This window comes from Lepeophtheirus salmonis, chromosome 13, assembly GCF_016086655.4.
Source record: "Lepeophtheirus salmonis chromosome 13, UVic_Lsal_1.4, whole genome shotgun sequence".
NCBI lineage: Eukaryota > Metazoa > Arthropoda > Copepoda > Siphonostomatoida > Caligidae > Lepeophtheirus > Lepeophtheirus salmonis.
The window spans coordinates 9,451,765-9,469,198 of record NC_052143.2 but is presented as its reverse complement, the minus strand read 5'-3'; the positions used below and the strand labels follow the sequence as shown (position 1 = coordinate 9,469,198).

At 32.5% G+C, this 17,434-nt stretch overlaps 1 protein-coding gene and 1 long non-coding RNA gene across 3 annotated transcripts in view; both read left to right on the top strand.

Annotated features, from left to right (window-relative positions):
* Positions 1–12,543, top strand: part of LOC121127407 (MFS-type transporter SLC18B1) — a 38,193-nt gene extending 25,650 nt beyond the window's left edge. For both annotated transcript variants that reach the window (XM_040722750.2, XM_040722749.2), the window contains 4 exons: positions 10,419–10,773; positions 10,842–10,937; positions 11,752–11,920; positions 11,974–12,543. In XM_040722750.2, coding sequence (XP_040578684.1) covers positions 10,419–10,773; positions 10,842–10,937; positions 11,752–11,920; positions 11,974–12,297 — 944 coding nt within the window. In that variant the 3' untranslated portion in view covers positions 12,298–12,543. The remainder of the gene's footprint in view (positions 1–10,418; positions 10,774–10,841; positions 10,938–11,751; positions 11,921–11,973) is intronic.
* A 407-nt stretch (positions 12,544–12,950) lies between these two features.
* Positions 12,951–13,929, top strand: LOC139907084 (uncharacterized). Its single transcript, XR_011783412.1, has 2 exons — positions 12,951–13,067; positions 13,145–13,929. It is a non-coding gene; the product is annotated as an uncharacterized lncRNA (long non-coding RNA).
* Positions 13,930–17,434: the final 3,505 nt, after the last annotated feature.

The window sequence follows — 17,434 nt, the reverse complement described above, 5'->3', positions numbered from 1 at the left end:
TTCAACCATTAAGAGAATCATTTCACATTTTACCTCCTTTTTTTAACTATTTCCAATTTGCTACAAATCCTAAGAATGTAAAAAAAAAAAAAGAAGAAATTACCGTTTCGTCTTAATTTGATATTTTTATGACCTTTTTTGAAAATAGAAATACTTCCCAGTGACATTTTTAATTAACTTAATAGTTTTTAATTTCTCATGACTCCGCCAAATGATAAATATTTAAAATGTGGCCATACAGAGGAAATGCAGTGCCGGTAATTGACTATGATAATAATTAAGCTGTACGATTCATCATATCATGGGGTTCAGAACCAAAACGTAATAATTGATCATTTTATGTATAAGATAAAATTAGTTATGAATTTTTGATTTTAGATATATAAATAATAATTTTTCTCTGCAAGTCTAGTTTTAAGTGAATTGATACTTCATAAAACAACATTTTCAGACAATTAAAAGACTATTGAGAGCACACATTGATTAATTGAAGCAATTACAATAGTTGAAGTCAGTGTACTAATCTGGAATAGCTAGAGATGAATATAACAGGCGATGTATAGTTTTGGACTTTAGATTGTCAATCAATGATAGTAAGTCCACATCCATACAAAGGATCCGCTTAGAATTAATGGTTTGATAGGCAAACAATAAATACTTCAATTTCAATCTATTTACTTGTAGTTATGTACATATTGGAGTGTAGTAGTCCGGGGGAAATCATTCATTATTTATTGGATGGCGAGAAAGGAAACAGTGAAGTAGGAAGGATGTAAATCTTATGTGTTCTATTAAAAAAAAACAGCCACGTACTATGAGTACTACAAAGATAAATCTGACGTCTGATGTAAGTTTGTAAAGATTTTATAGCCTGGTTATGCTTGTGTGGGTGGAGGTATGAGGTAAGAGTTAAAGTCAGTTTTATGCTCCTTAAATAAAATTACTCACTAACATAAAAATTAACATTATATACTGTAGTCAGTTGACGATTTTGCTGCTCCCCCACGATTAGTATTCTGATTGTTGATTGTTTGAATTTAAATTAGCTCTTGCCATCAAGAATTATTGAATCATTAGAATTCTTTAGTTGTGAAGAATTGACTAACTACTAACTTATTTCTGGTTTGTTTTTTGTCGGAGAAAAGGTAGCGAGATACAATACACGCTGTGTAACTTCTTATCATAGGACTCTTGTGTAATCAATTCTACTTTTATCCATCTTTTCTTTTCTGTTCTTTAAAAATAAGTTTAAAGTAAGTTGCATTAAGGCTCCTTCAGAGGAAATAATGGTACTGATTCAAGAAGCTTCTATTGTGAATCAATTATCATTAGTGTTAAAAATATGTTATTATAACTATTTCATTGCCTCAATATATGGGGGATATATTATAGGAGCAATTATCATAATGACTGAATCCATTGTATTTCATCCGTTTCTATTTATGAAGCTTCTTGATACACTTATCGTAATTAAAAATACATTAGTTGCAATAGTAAAAATGATCTCCATTGAAACCAATAAATATTATTTCCCTCAATAAAAATCAATTTTGACTATTACATTCGATGTACAATTGTACATTGGGGGTTTAGTAGGTTACCTATATACCAGGTTGTAAATAAGTCTTGCACCACCTTTTTAACTGTATTTTTGACAAGTGGAAAGAGTTTCAATAATACAGTTGAGCACATTAATGAAAATCTGTTGAAGTTATCTTTCAAACCAGATATTGCAAACAAATGTATCTCACTTCTGGACAAAGATGGGAACAAATTTGTTGTAGATTGCAACTTTAATCCGCAACGATCACGACACCTTGGACATTGTCAAGCTGCTCGGGGTCAACGGATACAATATCTACCGCGAATTGAAGCAGTAGGCAAGTCAAACTAACCCCCTAAGCTGACAAACACTCTTTTAAGGTCAACTCGGCCATTGCCATGTACGAATTTGAAAAAAAAAATGCCTAGACCGGTCTACCGTATCAAATGTGATCAAAGCTGCCTGGGGTAGTCAGAGGTTTGAAGAGAGACAATTTTTGACTCAAAACTTATTTAAATCCAGCAAAATTGTTGTTAATCGTTGCTCTTATATATTTTTTGAATACACACAAATAAAATTTGTAACAAAACTTATCATATTACTTATACCTACATTTAAATATTACTCAGCAACATGGAAAAATTACTAACAAAAATATATTTACATGTGATAACAGGTTGTTAAAGGCTAGGCTACAGTGTTAACTTCTTGAAGCATGACGAGACAAAATCATTTCGTTTCACAAAATTTCTTTTCCTCACGAAGACGAGACAGATACAAAAATCATGACCAAGACGAGACGAACACAAAATTCTGACGAAGACGAAATATAAGATAATTATGGTCTGAAAACAAACTCATAACGCAAAACTTTTCTTAAAACATATTAAATTAAATTAATAATTAAGTGTCTTTGTAATATATATGTATGTGTTACTGGCAATGTGCAAAATGCCCGTCAGAGTGGGCATTGAGCAAAATTCCCATCAGAGCGGGCTTTGTGCAAAATGCCCAGGCAATGTATAAAATTTCCAATAGAGTGATCCAATGGTCATTTTAACTTAATTTTCATTGTCAGGTGAAATGATTATGGGTAATTTGATTATTAAACAATTCAATGCTGAATAATTTGATCGTTAAGGATTTGATTATGATATAATTCCATTGCTATCAATTTGATACTCTGGTATATTTTCATTGAAATAGATATAGTGTTCACATAATCAAGCTATTGTATGATAATACATTTTCATAAGAAATTCAATTCTATACAGATTGTGTAGATGGACAGCTGGTCCCTAAGAGGGATCAACACCTATCATCTTTTTGAACATACCTAAAATATCTAATATTGCCTAAATTAGAAGGGGCCCTTGATACTTATGATAGTAGTGGTGATAGGTGCTAATCCACCTTAGATACCAGCTGTTCATTGCCCAACCTGTTGGTTGAGGTTTATTATTGAGTTTCGTGTGATAATTTCTTATCATATTATAGTTTGATTGACTGAATGTAACATAAATTTCAATGAAAATGCACTAAATCAGAGATGTCTAACATTTTAATATAATGGGCCGCATTGCCACTAAAAATATTTTAATGGGTCTCAGAAAGTTAAATTTTTTGAAAAATGTCTAAAAAAAAAAAATTTATTTCAATTTCATACCAAAAGTAAAAAAAGGACAAATCTATAAAAGCTAATATGGCAACCCTGTTAGAGTCTGAGTAAATATTTTTCAGTGTTTATATGTATTAAGAGCGTTCTACGAGTTATGATGATCTTGCAACAATTTTGCTAATAAAATACTTCATGAAGTGAGTATGAGTATTTGGCCACAACTAAACATTAGGTGGCCAGTAGTCCATACATAGGTTAGACATCCCTGCACTCTATTGTCCAATTAATTGCAATGAAATTGTACCTTAATAAAATCCTTAATGATCAAATTGCTACCTATGAATTGTTTCATAATCAAATTACCCACAACCATTCTACCTCTCAATATTAATGAACGAAAAATGAGCACACTATTGGAAAATTTATAGTTTGCCCGGCTATTTTGCCCGGAATTATGCAATTATAAACTTTGCCTGGAAATTATGCACTTTGTCCGGGAATTATGCACTTTGCCTGGGAATTATGCTCTTTGCCTGCTCTAACGGCATTTTGCAAAAGGCTCGATTTTCCACATTGTCCGTAACATATGTATTTCATCAGCCCACAAGTTGTGCAGTATATCAGTATGGGCCGGAGTAGGCTCATAACCCACCGCCACATTCTTGTAATGGGAGAAGGAACCCGACTATACGAGACTTCAATTACTTTTTCTGTCCACAGGTTGTGCAATATACCAGCGAAGCTCGAAGTGGGCTCATAACCCAACGCTAATTCACTGTTTTTTATATGACATCTAGAATTTAACTAAAATTTTTACTTATATGATCCATTTGACTTCCAACTGGTTTTGCAAAGGCAGTCAACATCAAGAATGGGGGTCTCAGGCTTATAAACGTTTAAGAGCCATAACTTTAAATTGCAAAATAGCATTTGTTGAATTTAAATAGTAAAATATTCAAAATGGGTTAAATTTTAGTCCCTTGTAATTCATTCATGAATTTGTGAGAAAAAAAATATTTTTTTTGTCTGAAGACGTTCTCATTCTTTGGGCCCAGTGTTCCTCCTTCTTTGTATTCGTAGTCGTAATACGTGAATATTTTCGTATTAAATTCATTTAAATTACTTTTACTTGAAGGCACCGGTGTTTTACAATATCATTGTTATGCCCACATAAAATTTGATCTCCTCAATAGATAATATTTGGTAATATGCTTGCATCAGGGATAATCCATCTAAGTAAGTAAATAGGCACTAAATACCTTTCCAACGTTTTTCTTATTTTGGAAGAAAAAGTCACGAATATAACAATAATGAATCAGAATGGAATTTTTCGGTGCATATTTTTTTCAAATTATACACCTCATAGATTCAAACTTGAAAAATGTGAAGTAGAAAGCTCAATTAATTTGTATGTTGTGGCTTTTGTATGAATTGCATGTAAATTCATAATTAGCAGGTGAATAAATAAAATGATGATTTCTTACAGAGTTTTTCCGATCACTGGCACTAATATTTTTATTACTTGTTCTCTGTTTTACAAAATCATAGCGTCTTAAAATCAATTTTAAATAATTAATAAATTATAGATCACCAATCGAATTAAATACATAAATATTTGCCTATTACGACTTCAAATATAAAGAAAAAGAAACAACCACTAGCCACAAAGAATGAGAATGTTTGTAAAAAAAAATTTATAACTTTTCTCAAAAAATGATTCACAACCTGGACTAAATTTAACGGATTTTGAATATTTTACTTTTTAACTTCAACGAATGTTATTTTGCAATTTATGGTTAAACTCTTAAACCTTTATAGACCATTTTTGATGCTGACCCATGTTTTTTGCAATATTATATTTTGAGGGGGCTTGGTTGTTGGAACTTTTTGGAACAATTCCAAAAATTAAAATTTTTAGAAATTTTTTTAAAATCAATAGCTATTCACAAAAAAGTAATTTTTAGGAAAGAAATCAAATTTCAAATATTAAATTTTTGGTAGAAAAATTTCAAAAATTCAAGCTACAGAAAGAGATTAAATTTTTTGGGAAAAAAAAATTAAATATTAATTTTTTTGCTCTACTGCATAATTTCCCAGAACAACAACCCCTGCAGACGTACCTGTGACCTCCTTTGCAAACCCAGAAGGAAGTCAAATGGATCATACAAGTAAACAAATTGGTTATATTCTAGAAGTCATACACAAAAACGATTGAATTGGTGTTGGGTTATGGGCCACCACTTGCCCCGCTGTTATATTGCACAACTTTTGGGCAGAAAAAGTAAACATAGTCTCGAAGAAGCGTTTCCTTTGCCAATTTAAATGATTTGGTTGTGGGTATGAACCGATTCCGGGCAATATTAACATATTTTTTTGTACTTTAAAACCCTATTTTTCAAACGTTATTTATTGCTAAGAAAGTATTAGTCAAACTGGACAAATTGTTTCCAATGCAGAGGAAACTCTGACAAAGACGGGACGAAACTGAAAATAGCTGACGAGGTTAACACTGCACCACTATTGAAAAATTTAATGAAGAACACGGAACATATATTTGTTTGTATTTCAGCAAAACCTCGTGTACCACATACATATATCACGGAGTTGGGACAGTATATATTCCCGACTTGCATCGTATATTTATTCAATTATACTTTAGTAAGTATGAAAAAAACCAAACCAAAAAACTAATTCACATTGATGATTAATACGCTTAACTACTTAGTTACCTTATAATTTTGAACAAATACATCTAAGGCATATAAGAATACATAATTAAAGTAAATTTGCTCGGCGTTGCACGTGACATTTATAAATCAAAATTAATTAAGAACACTACTACCAACTATAAAACAAAAACCCGTCATTAAGGTATTTTGAGTATAAGTATACAAATATATCGGCACTTTTCTTTCAGACGATGAGGAAGTAGTTGCTATTTCTTGGGCAGACCCCGAACTCGTAGTCTTGCAGCCACTTCCATGAGTGTCAAAGAAACCTCCTAATAACAGGTGAAGTACTGTGACAAAATATAGTTTAAACTCTTCCACTGCCTTGTTTCTAGTCACCAAGGACCCCTTTCAATATGCTATAATACACCCCAGCCTACGAGTTGTGCATGTGAACTGCTGTGCCCCAGTCAAATTAAATTTCTCTGCCGCCCTTGTTTGAATATCTAGAAACCCTCATAATATCCCAAAATACACCCAGGCCCTCAGTTTGTACAGTTGAAGTATCGGGCATAAAGGCAGTTTAAACTCTACCACCGCTGTGTTTCTAGGCACCACGGAACCCGTCGAATATGTTAGAATACACCCCACCCCGACTGTGGGGTTTTTAGGTGAAAGTTTGGGCCCGAGTAAAGTTAAATTTCTACATCACCCTTCTCTGAGCACTAACTAACCCTCCTAATACCCCAAAATACACCCAGGCCCTCAGGTTGTACAGGTAAAGTAACGGGCGTCAAGGTAGTTGAAACTACACCTCCATCCCATTTCTATGCACCAAGAACCCCTTCCAATATGCTAGAATACAAACTCGCCCACGGGTTGTACAAGTGAACTGCTAAACCTGAGGCAAATTAAATTTCTCCGGAGCCGTTTTCCTGAGCATCTAGAAACCCTCCTAATATTGCAATATAAACCGCGGCTCTCAGGTTATACAGGGGAAGTACCGGACCACAAGGCAATTTAAACTGCACCGGCACTCCATGTTTAAGCACCAAGAACCCCTTCCAATATGCTAAAATACACCCCCGTACTCGGGGTGTGCAAATGAACTGCTGGGCCGGAGTCAAGTTAAATTTATCCAACCGCCACGTCCCTGAGCATCTAGAAACCCTCCTAATATCCGAAAATATACCCGGCCCCTCAGGCTGTACAGGTGGAATACTGGGCATGCAGGCCGTTTAAACTCTACCACATCCTTGTTTTGAAGAATAACCCCTTCAAATATGTTGAATATACCTCCTCCTACTGGTTGTGGGGTGTTGGTCCCTGAGGAAGGTTAAATTCTACCACTGTCGCTTTTATAGCATCAAAGAACCCGTCTAGTATCCATAATACCCTCCTGCCCTTAAGTTGTTCAGGCGAAGTGCTAAAAATGCTATTTACAGGCTTCCATGGGCCTGAGGACCCAAAAAATGTTTCAACTCTGTTTCTAGAGCCATAAGTACCTACATGAAAAAATTCAGCAAAATCTCTCCTTCGGCCGTGATTGAAGGACATACACACTCACACAGACATTCACATTTAATACATAGAAATTATATATACTTTTGTAATAAAAAAACCATAAGTGTAGCGTAGAAATCAATAATATATTAAGAATAAGTGTATATTATGTATTGAACATGAAATTATGATACTGTTTTAAACATAAAGAACCGAAAAGGTCTTAACATGTCATTTATAATAAATAAAGGTCAATGTAATTATTTTGCAAACTGAACCAAATATGATGCCTCGAATAAGCCTCTTTTGCCTTCTGATTTGTGACTATTCTCTTTAGAGAGATATATATGTCAGTTAATAATTAATTCAATGTTACTCTGGGGAATCTAATTGTATAAAACATCCCTAGTTTCATATTACTTGAATATTTTGTAATACACACTAATAGTAGTTCTACAAGTAAGTCCTTGGAATAATTTTTAAACACCTAATTACTCGACATCAATCTCAAAGCAGTGACAAGCAATTTCGTAGTTTAGATGTGATGATAATTCCCGACTCAATCAGTTTGGGAATCAGAACAGCATTCAGATATTCCAACTCAAGTCTACAGAAGTTAAGAGGTCACTTATATTTATTTTAAACTCATTCTCTCTGAACTGATCCAAATAACTATTTATGTTTAAAAATAGAAAACAGAAATAAATATACTAAGTAGTAGAATATAATATGCTTTGCTCACCAAGCCACCGAGAAAGAAGAAGCGCACTACTATCTTTAAGAGTCTAGAATTATCTTCTTCTTGTTTTCCAATGACGAAAGAGATTCACAAGTTGTGTTGTTTTAGTCCAGTCTTAGGACCGATCCTATCAGCTCTTTGGACAGTCAGTATTAGAACTGTTTAAAAAAGAAGAAATAACGTCATCAATTACGTAAATTAATAAGTTTTAGGACTGATAAGCAGGAACAGTCTTTAGTCCTAAATAAATAAGCACTGACACAACACTACTTATAATGAATAAAAATATCAAGGTTAAGTTTGAAGTGTTCAGGTTACTACTATATAGACGTTCTATAATGAACTTATTAATAGAATTGCTATAAATGGGATTGAGATAAGTGATTTATTCGTTATTCACATTATGGAATCTGACGGACTCATATCAATGAGTTAGTTTTCTTAGTTTAGGAGACTATACATAATTGCTGTAAGGAATTGACTCTAGAATTTCAATGAAGAAGTTTGTTCCTAACTGGTTCCTTCTGTCTATTATCCTGTCTTTTTTAGAACTCATTAGTTGTATAAATTATAAAAATATAGGATGATGATTCTGTAGAAGATCTGACGGAACTTATATGTTCTTGAGAATAGATGCAATGATTCAAAAAGTCAAAAGTCACACTAACCAGACCTTGATGTGAAGGGGAATCTGCACAAAATGATCCTTCCATTAAATGAGATTATATCCACAGAGTGAGGCCCAAAGAGACGTTGACATTGGAGAGAGGATTAGAAGGAGTGTGAATTGGATATTCAAATGTCAGAAATATGAATTCGTAGGAAGGGGAAGGGGAACATGATCAACGGATTCTGCATGTGGCACAAACAAGTTTATTAATATAGTCCTAAATGATCAGTAGTATTGCATTTTATTTCACATTCCATAATTTTTTTGGTGTAAGTCATTAACAGTGTAAATCACATTTGCCATGTCATTTCACTAATCTTAATTCATTAATAATTGCAAACAAGTTGCTAAACTAGTTTATTAATAACTTAATCCAGTAACTTCTTCTCTTAATTTCATGTTTTAGCAATAGAAATCTAAGAAAATATACATATAAAATAGTATAAAAGAAATCAAAATAATATTTTGATTTCCAAATTGGTATTGGAAAAAGTATTTTTAAATAAGAAGTTGAGTCAAGTGTATAATCTATGTTAAATATTTATATATTTTTTGCGAAAAATGGGTAGATATAAGAAAAAAATCATATTGATACCTAGATGGGAGTTATACAATTTTAGTATTGCTGCTGTCCGACCACCTAGATGTTTTTCTTTATTTTCACTACACTTGGCAATCTTGATACTTACATAGATAATACAATATATGTATATAAAGAGTATTATTGAAAAATAATCAAATTTTAGTTTAATGTCTTTTCTTGGTATTCAATCGTTTATTTTATCTATGTCCCAAAACTACCCAAAATCATCAAATATTGCATTCTGTAAAAACTTTCAGGCCGATGAGCTAGGATATAAGACATGCTTAGATCCTTAAAAAATGACTTTTGAGCTTCTCACATCTTAAAACATGGGGAAAAAATGCGTAGATATATTTTTGAATAGGTCTATAGTTACTTTAGTTCTAGCACGGACTTACCTCACTAACACCAAAATATACTACGAGCGTATATTTGTTGTCGCATTTCGATGTATATGTTTTTGCCTTCTAATCAGTGTTTTGAAAGTTGATTTATTCAATTAGAATTAACTCTTACAGGTTGTGAACAATTTGTATAAAAAATTAATTGAATAACTATAATACAATAGTTTGGAGGAATGGGCTGTCCACTAATTGATTTTGAGCCTTTTTTTCAATTTCTTTTTGGAAAGTAAACCGCTGAGCGAGGTTTAGCTATACATGCTTGTTGCTATAAAGTTACTTCTTAGATCCTGCAGTTCCAATATATTAAGAGTACACTCAAAAATCAAACTCTTCATTAAAGTTCCATACGACATATCTTTGAAAATAAAAGAAAATCCTTCGTAAACAGCTTATCCATTCTTAAGGTTCTTTTTCAGTTGAATTTATGATCATGCATTTCAAGATTTTTGTCTCACTTAATTGAATTCTCCTGATGAATGAAGAAAAAAACCTCAAATAAAAAAATATTGGATAATTTTAGCGGAATAAATTAAGAATGCTTTCATTGACTTGGAATTACTTTTGATGAACTAATTCTTATTTACTTTGTTTTTAAAAATTTCATCTTTTATAAATTATGGTTTTATTTATTTTTATTGTAACTGTTTTTTTTTTATATTTTTATTTCCTCACTTTACCTTTCACCTCAGACCCAAAGTATAGAAACAGTTCGAAAAAGTCAATGGAGATAACGATTTGCCAAATTTTAAAAATAAAGGCAATTTGGATCAGTTTTATTACATTTATATTCGCTACGATGTGCAATGGATTCCTCTCCATCAACCTGGAGCCCTGTGTGATTCGCCAATTTCATTTAACACCTCCTGTTGTTGGTGTGCTCTTTGGTCTCAAGGATGGTGCAAACTCTTTCGCATCTCCATTATGGGGATTTCTTTGTGATCGAAAGAAAAAAGTTAAGCCTTTCATTGTTATAAGTGCTATTCTTGTTGCAGTATCATTTCTTCTCATTGGAGCATTTAGAATCGTTGACACAGGTTATAAACTGTACGTAAAGTTCAAATATTTGGATACGTTTAATGTACATATATTTAGATATTTTCTTCCGAATTTAGAACGTTGGGCATTGTTATTATATCTCTATGTTTGAACGGTATAGGAATTGGAGGTGAACAGGTTTCAGGAGTTGTTGATGCAATGCATGAAGTTGGGTAAGTTACCTTATAGTCTAAGAGCTTGCCACGGAAGATTTCACCCCATTAGGCATAGAAGGTTTTACCCCTTGAAATTACTTATGTAACAATAGAACATTGAATTTAAGGTTTATTTCACCCCATAAAGTACATGGTCAAGACTAGCATCAATTTATATCTCAGGGCATTATAAAAAGCCAAGAATGCCAACAAATTTCCGTCCTGGAAAGTTAAGTCAGACCTCCCAAAAAGTTGCTTTCAGAGGCTGACTCTGCCTCTTTGTTTTTCTGGAGGAGCTTTACTGGTCTCATTTTCCCTTTTCCATTGAATGCCGATGGACAGTCACAACTTGGGAATTTAGGGGCTCGGCTTAATTTTCTCGGAGCGAAATTTTTTATCAGTCTAGGTTTTTATGATGATGTGACATAGTATTATATACTGATTCAAGTTTTGTCCATGTACCTTATGGGGTGAAAAATGTACATTTTACAGAATTTTTTTCCCATTTTTTTTGTCAGTCTTGGATTTTTATGATGTCCTAACATAGGTCTGCAAGTTTTGTCCATGTACCTTATGGTCCAAATGAACCATCAAGAGGCTATTTTTAGGGGGGTCACGCTGACAATAATAAGTTCAATATTCTAGGTGACAAGTAATTTCAGGAGGGACTCAACCTTTTGTGCTTCAAGGGTGTGAAATCTTCCTTGGCAGGCTGCCTCTTGAACTAATAGTTCATATTATATTTTAAAATCAATTTGATGTGATCAGTTAAACAAAGTTTCAATAAATACATGATAGGAAATATTATCATTAAGATACATTTCCTTTCAAGGAATGCTGGCTATCCTGATAATCCAAATATACATGGTATAATTGCTGGATTATGGTCATCCTTGAGTGGCGCTGGTAGATTCATTTCAAGAGCCGGATCGGGTATGATGGTACATGCAATTGGCTTTGACTATACAGCTGCATTTGTGATGAGTCTTCAAGGGATCATTGTAGGTATTTAATGCTCTTAGGGATTCCATTAAGAGTCTTTTTGTTTTTACAGGTGATAATCACTGTTATTTATATGATATTTTGGGAGTCATGTCTTCTTTACCCAAAGTCATCAATTTCTTGGGATAATGTTCCCTATGTCGAAGTAGAAGAGGATCATCCCATATTTTCTGTTGCATCCATGACACCGAGTAATATTTGTATAGACATACCTGATGGAATAGATCCGAATATACGAATTGCTAATAGTTGTCCTACTCGGGTTCAGCCTGAGAAAAGCCTTAGAGTTCAACCTATCCGAAGGCATAAAATGTCTGGAGATCGTGAAGACATATTGGAGAGATTGTCATGCAGTGTTCTGTCTAATATTAACTAAGTCATTCATCAATAACAGAGCAGAGCAGACACATATTTTAATTATTAGTATAGTCTCTTAAAAAGTATTATTGTGAACGTATGATTTTTTAATGGAGAGCTTTAATAAAAAATATCTTAAACTGTTACTATATTTATATATACCTATACATTTAAAGAAATGAAAACTGATCTTTCATTCATATATATGTTAATAATAATTCCGTTCTATGTATTCTTATTAAATATATCATTTATCTTACTCTAACCCTTTCTCGAATCGCATTTTTTATTTTCAGGCTACTAATAAATTTGACTAATTAATTATTATTGAAACCTTCTGAGTAAAAGTAAAATCATCATCGTGTATGTAAGTTTTTCTTAAATTTCTAAGCCAGGGATATCAAGCTCGAGGACTGCTGGTCACTCAAATCATATTGTCCCATCTTGGCCTTAAGTTACATTTACTTAAATAACCTGAAATAAGAATGCTGAAAGAAATGTATTGATTACTTGTACCAATGTGATTTAACTAGTTATGGGATTTGTGTAAGAGCGTGAGCGAAAGGCGGGAGCAAGACGTATGATGTTACGTAATTAAGCACTTGGTTATATCAGCTTGAATTACTATTATAAAAAGGAGAACCTTTTAAGTTTAAAACAGCAGTAGTACAGGTAAAATATTACACTTAAATTTAAATTCATATATGTTTATTCTATTATGCATTTTTAAAACAATTTACACCAAAGATAGGCGATAATTCCTACTTCAGAGGATAAGTTATCAACAAGGTGATCTATTAAATTATGAACAAAAAAGAAGAAGCAGCATCCGCAATATCCGTTTTTCCTTTTTTTCATCCTTACAGGGTGTCCACGATAAATTGGAACCATCTTAAAATTCAACCTGCTTGATAAAAATGGAATTTGGAGTGTATTTGTTAATATGAAAAAGTTAGACATGATATTAAACAATAAATTTATTCAGCATGTCCTCCCTCAGCAGCCACCATCTTCTCCATCCTGTCCCTTAAGGATTTGCATGCCCTGATGACTTCCGCGGAACCGACAGCATTCCACTCCCTCGTAATGGAGCCCGGGAACTTTGTGGTGAAGACCGCAGGGACCTCTTCTCTCTCCTTGGCAAGCCACCTGTCATTCTGGACGTTGTAGCTTCTGTCGACAGTCCAGTTCTTCTCGTCGGAGAAGAAGATGATTCTTCCTCCATGGCTCTTCAGGTAATTGAGGAGACGCTTACACTTTGGTGAGCCTGGTGGCCTTCATGGATGCCGTGAGGATGGGTTGTTTGGCCATTCGGTATGACCTGTACCCGAGGTCCTCATTCACAGCCTTGGAGACCAGCTGCTTGCTCACTCCACGGTTCTTGGTCAACCTGGGCAAGGAAGTTCCCGGCGAAGCCTTGATGGACTTCCGGAGGCCTTCAAGGAAGCGGAGAGTGCGGATTCGGTCACTTCTCATGTTGACTTAAACTTAAAGAGGAAGTAATTGAGAATATTGTTGATTTTAATAGGAGTATTGTTTATGTAAACAATAAGAAATAAGATACATAAATTAATTGATCTCATTCAAGATTTTGTAAATATCAAAGCACAAAATAAATTTAGAAATAAAGTGCAAGTCATAATTTGGTCAATTCCTTTTGTTTTAGTCCCATTTGCCCCCACACACACATACACTCAAGATAAGGCATTTATCCTTTCCTTATGTCGTCATGAAGATAAAGTTTTTGCTGTGGTCAGACATGAAACTCCAGATATCTAGAATAAGACGGCATTTTTCCTTTTTTGCAAATTAGTCAATTACTCTATTATGTGTACAATAATAATAAATAATAGTTAAATAATGGCGGAATATATTGTCTTTAACATTTCTAAAATGTCAATAATCAAGTTTCAACAAAGATTGCTCCTCAACACATTTTTTAATACGCAATCTTAATCTTAAAAATTATTTTAAACAAAAAACTCTACTTCTTACGGATATCGTTGAATGTGTTGTTTTCCAAATAATTAAACAAAACCCATATATCTGAATACAAATCATGCACTAAAAACTGTAAGTGTATTAAGTACATAATATAAGAAGAAGGACCTATGGTTCATGTGGAAATTGAAAAAAATAAAAATCATATCTATTCACGTCCATGTTTTTTTAATTCTATTGATCAGAATATAAATTTCAATAAATAGTTTGGTCTCTTTTTCGTCTTGGAAAAAGTACTGGATATTGATATAAATTAGGTTTAATCTTGGCAAGCTTTATGACAAATACATTTCAGTATTCAATATTACATTTATACTCGTATAAATGTATAGTTACAACATAATACATACGACACTAATCGGAACCGAACATGCACATAGGCTTATACACGGAAGAAAAAAAAGTTGAAATGAATAAACACCATATATGAGTTGTATAAAATGTAAGTGGAGGTCTCAATTTATTCAACTAGCGTTTGTAGCTAAACCTATTATTAAAAAGAAAAAAAAAGGGAAATACATTATATAAAACAAAAAATAAAAAAAATCAACACATTTATTGATTTTCCAAATTTTGACATGGTGCCTTTTCCAAAAGATTTTGAATATACGAAATTTGCTGCAATCAGAATTTCTGAATAGGAAGTAACCTATGTATTGACTGGGATTATTGATTGATTTTGTAACTAGCATTCCCCAGTCCTTAAGTTCTTCAGAACCATCATTCAGTTTGCTTATTGCTCCATCGTAGATCTTGTCTATCCTATATTTAAAATTGTTGTTTAGTAGGTTTTACGCCCTATAGTGATAAATATTTTTTTTTTTTTAGTAACTGCATAAATCGCCGTTCTAGTTGAATTTTTGTTCTTTAATTTTATAATTGTGAAGGGTTACTCTCAGTAAGTGAATTACTTTAGAAACTATTTAAATGTTCAAGAGTGTTTTTCTGCCTCACATATGAAGTGTTAAAAGCGTCAAGTATCTTATTTACTTATCTAATTTTTTGAATATTTTTTTGGGGTATTGAACTCAAAGAAGCCTTCCCAATCGATAACCCTATCATTTAAATCAATTCAACAGCTGGAGTATTCTATATAGTTTTTAATACCCATGGTCCAAAATGACTCAAAGTATCTGGGTTTTTTTTCATGTACAATCCAATCAGAGTGTATGGGGAACTTCTTTTTGACTGTGTCCAATACATAAGATTGTAATACTTTTCCAGAGATTAGTTGTGGTGAAAAAATTTATTTGATTTTCCAAAGCTCTTATCGTTATTATTTTATTCTTGAAGAGAGAACAATATGTAAACAGTAATTCACTCGTAGTGCGTGAAAGACGAAGATTAATGCCGATTATTTGTTGTGGAATTATATCTGTAAGTCCTTGTTAGATTTGGAGTAGAATAGTGGATCGACATTGTTGTAGTTCCTGCTTACATCATTATGGGATACTGAGTGGTGGTTTATGTTTATTTCCTTTGTATCATAGCTTCTCACAGCTAATCTAATAAAAAATCATGACAGCTTAGATGCTTTGTTCCCAAAGATTCTCCAAATTGTCAGTTTGACTACATTCATTTTTATTATTTTTAAAGTCTACTGGCAGATTATATTATTTTAATCACTGAGGGGATTAATATGTGCATATCCGAACCATTGGAGAAGCGTACATATGTTTTTTAACTGGATCGTATATGAATATATACTTTGTATAACATTTAGTACACTTAATAATATTGTTTCATCTTGTTTAATAACTTCATTAGTAGAAGTCTGATTTTCATAATTGTAGCCATATTTCTTAAAGTATAGCCTTTAAAGCCTTTCTTGTATATCATGTGTATTCTATCGTAGTTGAATATTGCATCACTCCTTTGGCAATGTCAAGAGCTAGAACTGATGGTGCTTTGTCATGCTCTAAACAGGGTACTAGGAAAATTGAAGGATACGAAATATTGTCACCAAAAGCCTAATTTTTGGATAGCTTTGAATATACTAAGTTATTTATAACTAAACCTATTAAACTCTCAAAATTGTCTGAAATCAATGAAGTTTTGTCTTAAAGACAATTTAGTTTTTTGAAAATGTATTTAATTCATTTACTTTTATCATTAAAAGACTTAATTTACAGTAATATACAGTATTACAGCTTATAATTGCATTATTTTTTTGCTCTATTGAATAACACGTTTGATTAAAGATAAAAAAAGGTGTTTAAAATTCCTTAAAATTAAAATTGATTTTCGGTTTCTTTCAAGAAACATGCCCAAAATACAAACGATTTTCATCATTAATCCCATCTTCATTTAAAAGTGAAACGTCAGGCAGTTTTTATATTTACTTTACCCCCACTAATTCTTTTTAAATTGTATAACCTTATTCATTTCATTTCTAAAATGAAGAACCAAATATTTATGATTTTATTAATTACAAACTCAAGACCCCTTACGACGACGATTTACCTTAAAACTTGTTTATATGACTCAAACGACCTTTTCATTTTTGAACAAATGCCAATTAAGTAGATATTGTGTATTAAATTACTCATGTGTATGTTTATATATTATAGAGCAAATATTAATTTATCCATGGAAAAATATACCCCACACTGAGTGAAGAAGAAGCAATTTTTCTTATTTGTTAAATGTACATACTTACATTTGTTTGAGCATTTTTATCTCACACCCAATGAAAAATGGGGCCCCTAAGTCAAAAATGAGTGTAGATTACCTATGTATTCCTTGATACACTATTGCCCATTTTTATCTGTAAGTTATGTTTCTCAACCCTTTGGGTGTACCGCAAATTGCAATTAAAGTAGCCAAACTTGATCCTCACAATGAAAAAATGCGATAGTTTGTTTTTTGTACACAAGTATAACTATATTTCAAATTTTTTATTATGTCATGAATCACGTACATTGTGGAGGTAAACTCAAACCTAAAACAGAAAAAAAAAGAAGGATGCCACATTACTATAAAAATATTTTCATAATTTATCAAATAATTTGGATATAATTACCAGGCTATGACATTCTAGGGATCTGAAATTTTATAAGATGCTCTGAACTTATGAGGTAATGAAATTAATTTCTTTTTGATTAGGGCCAATATAAAAATATGTAAAATCATTAGTATTTAATAAGATTTTAAAA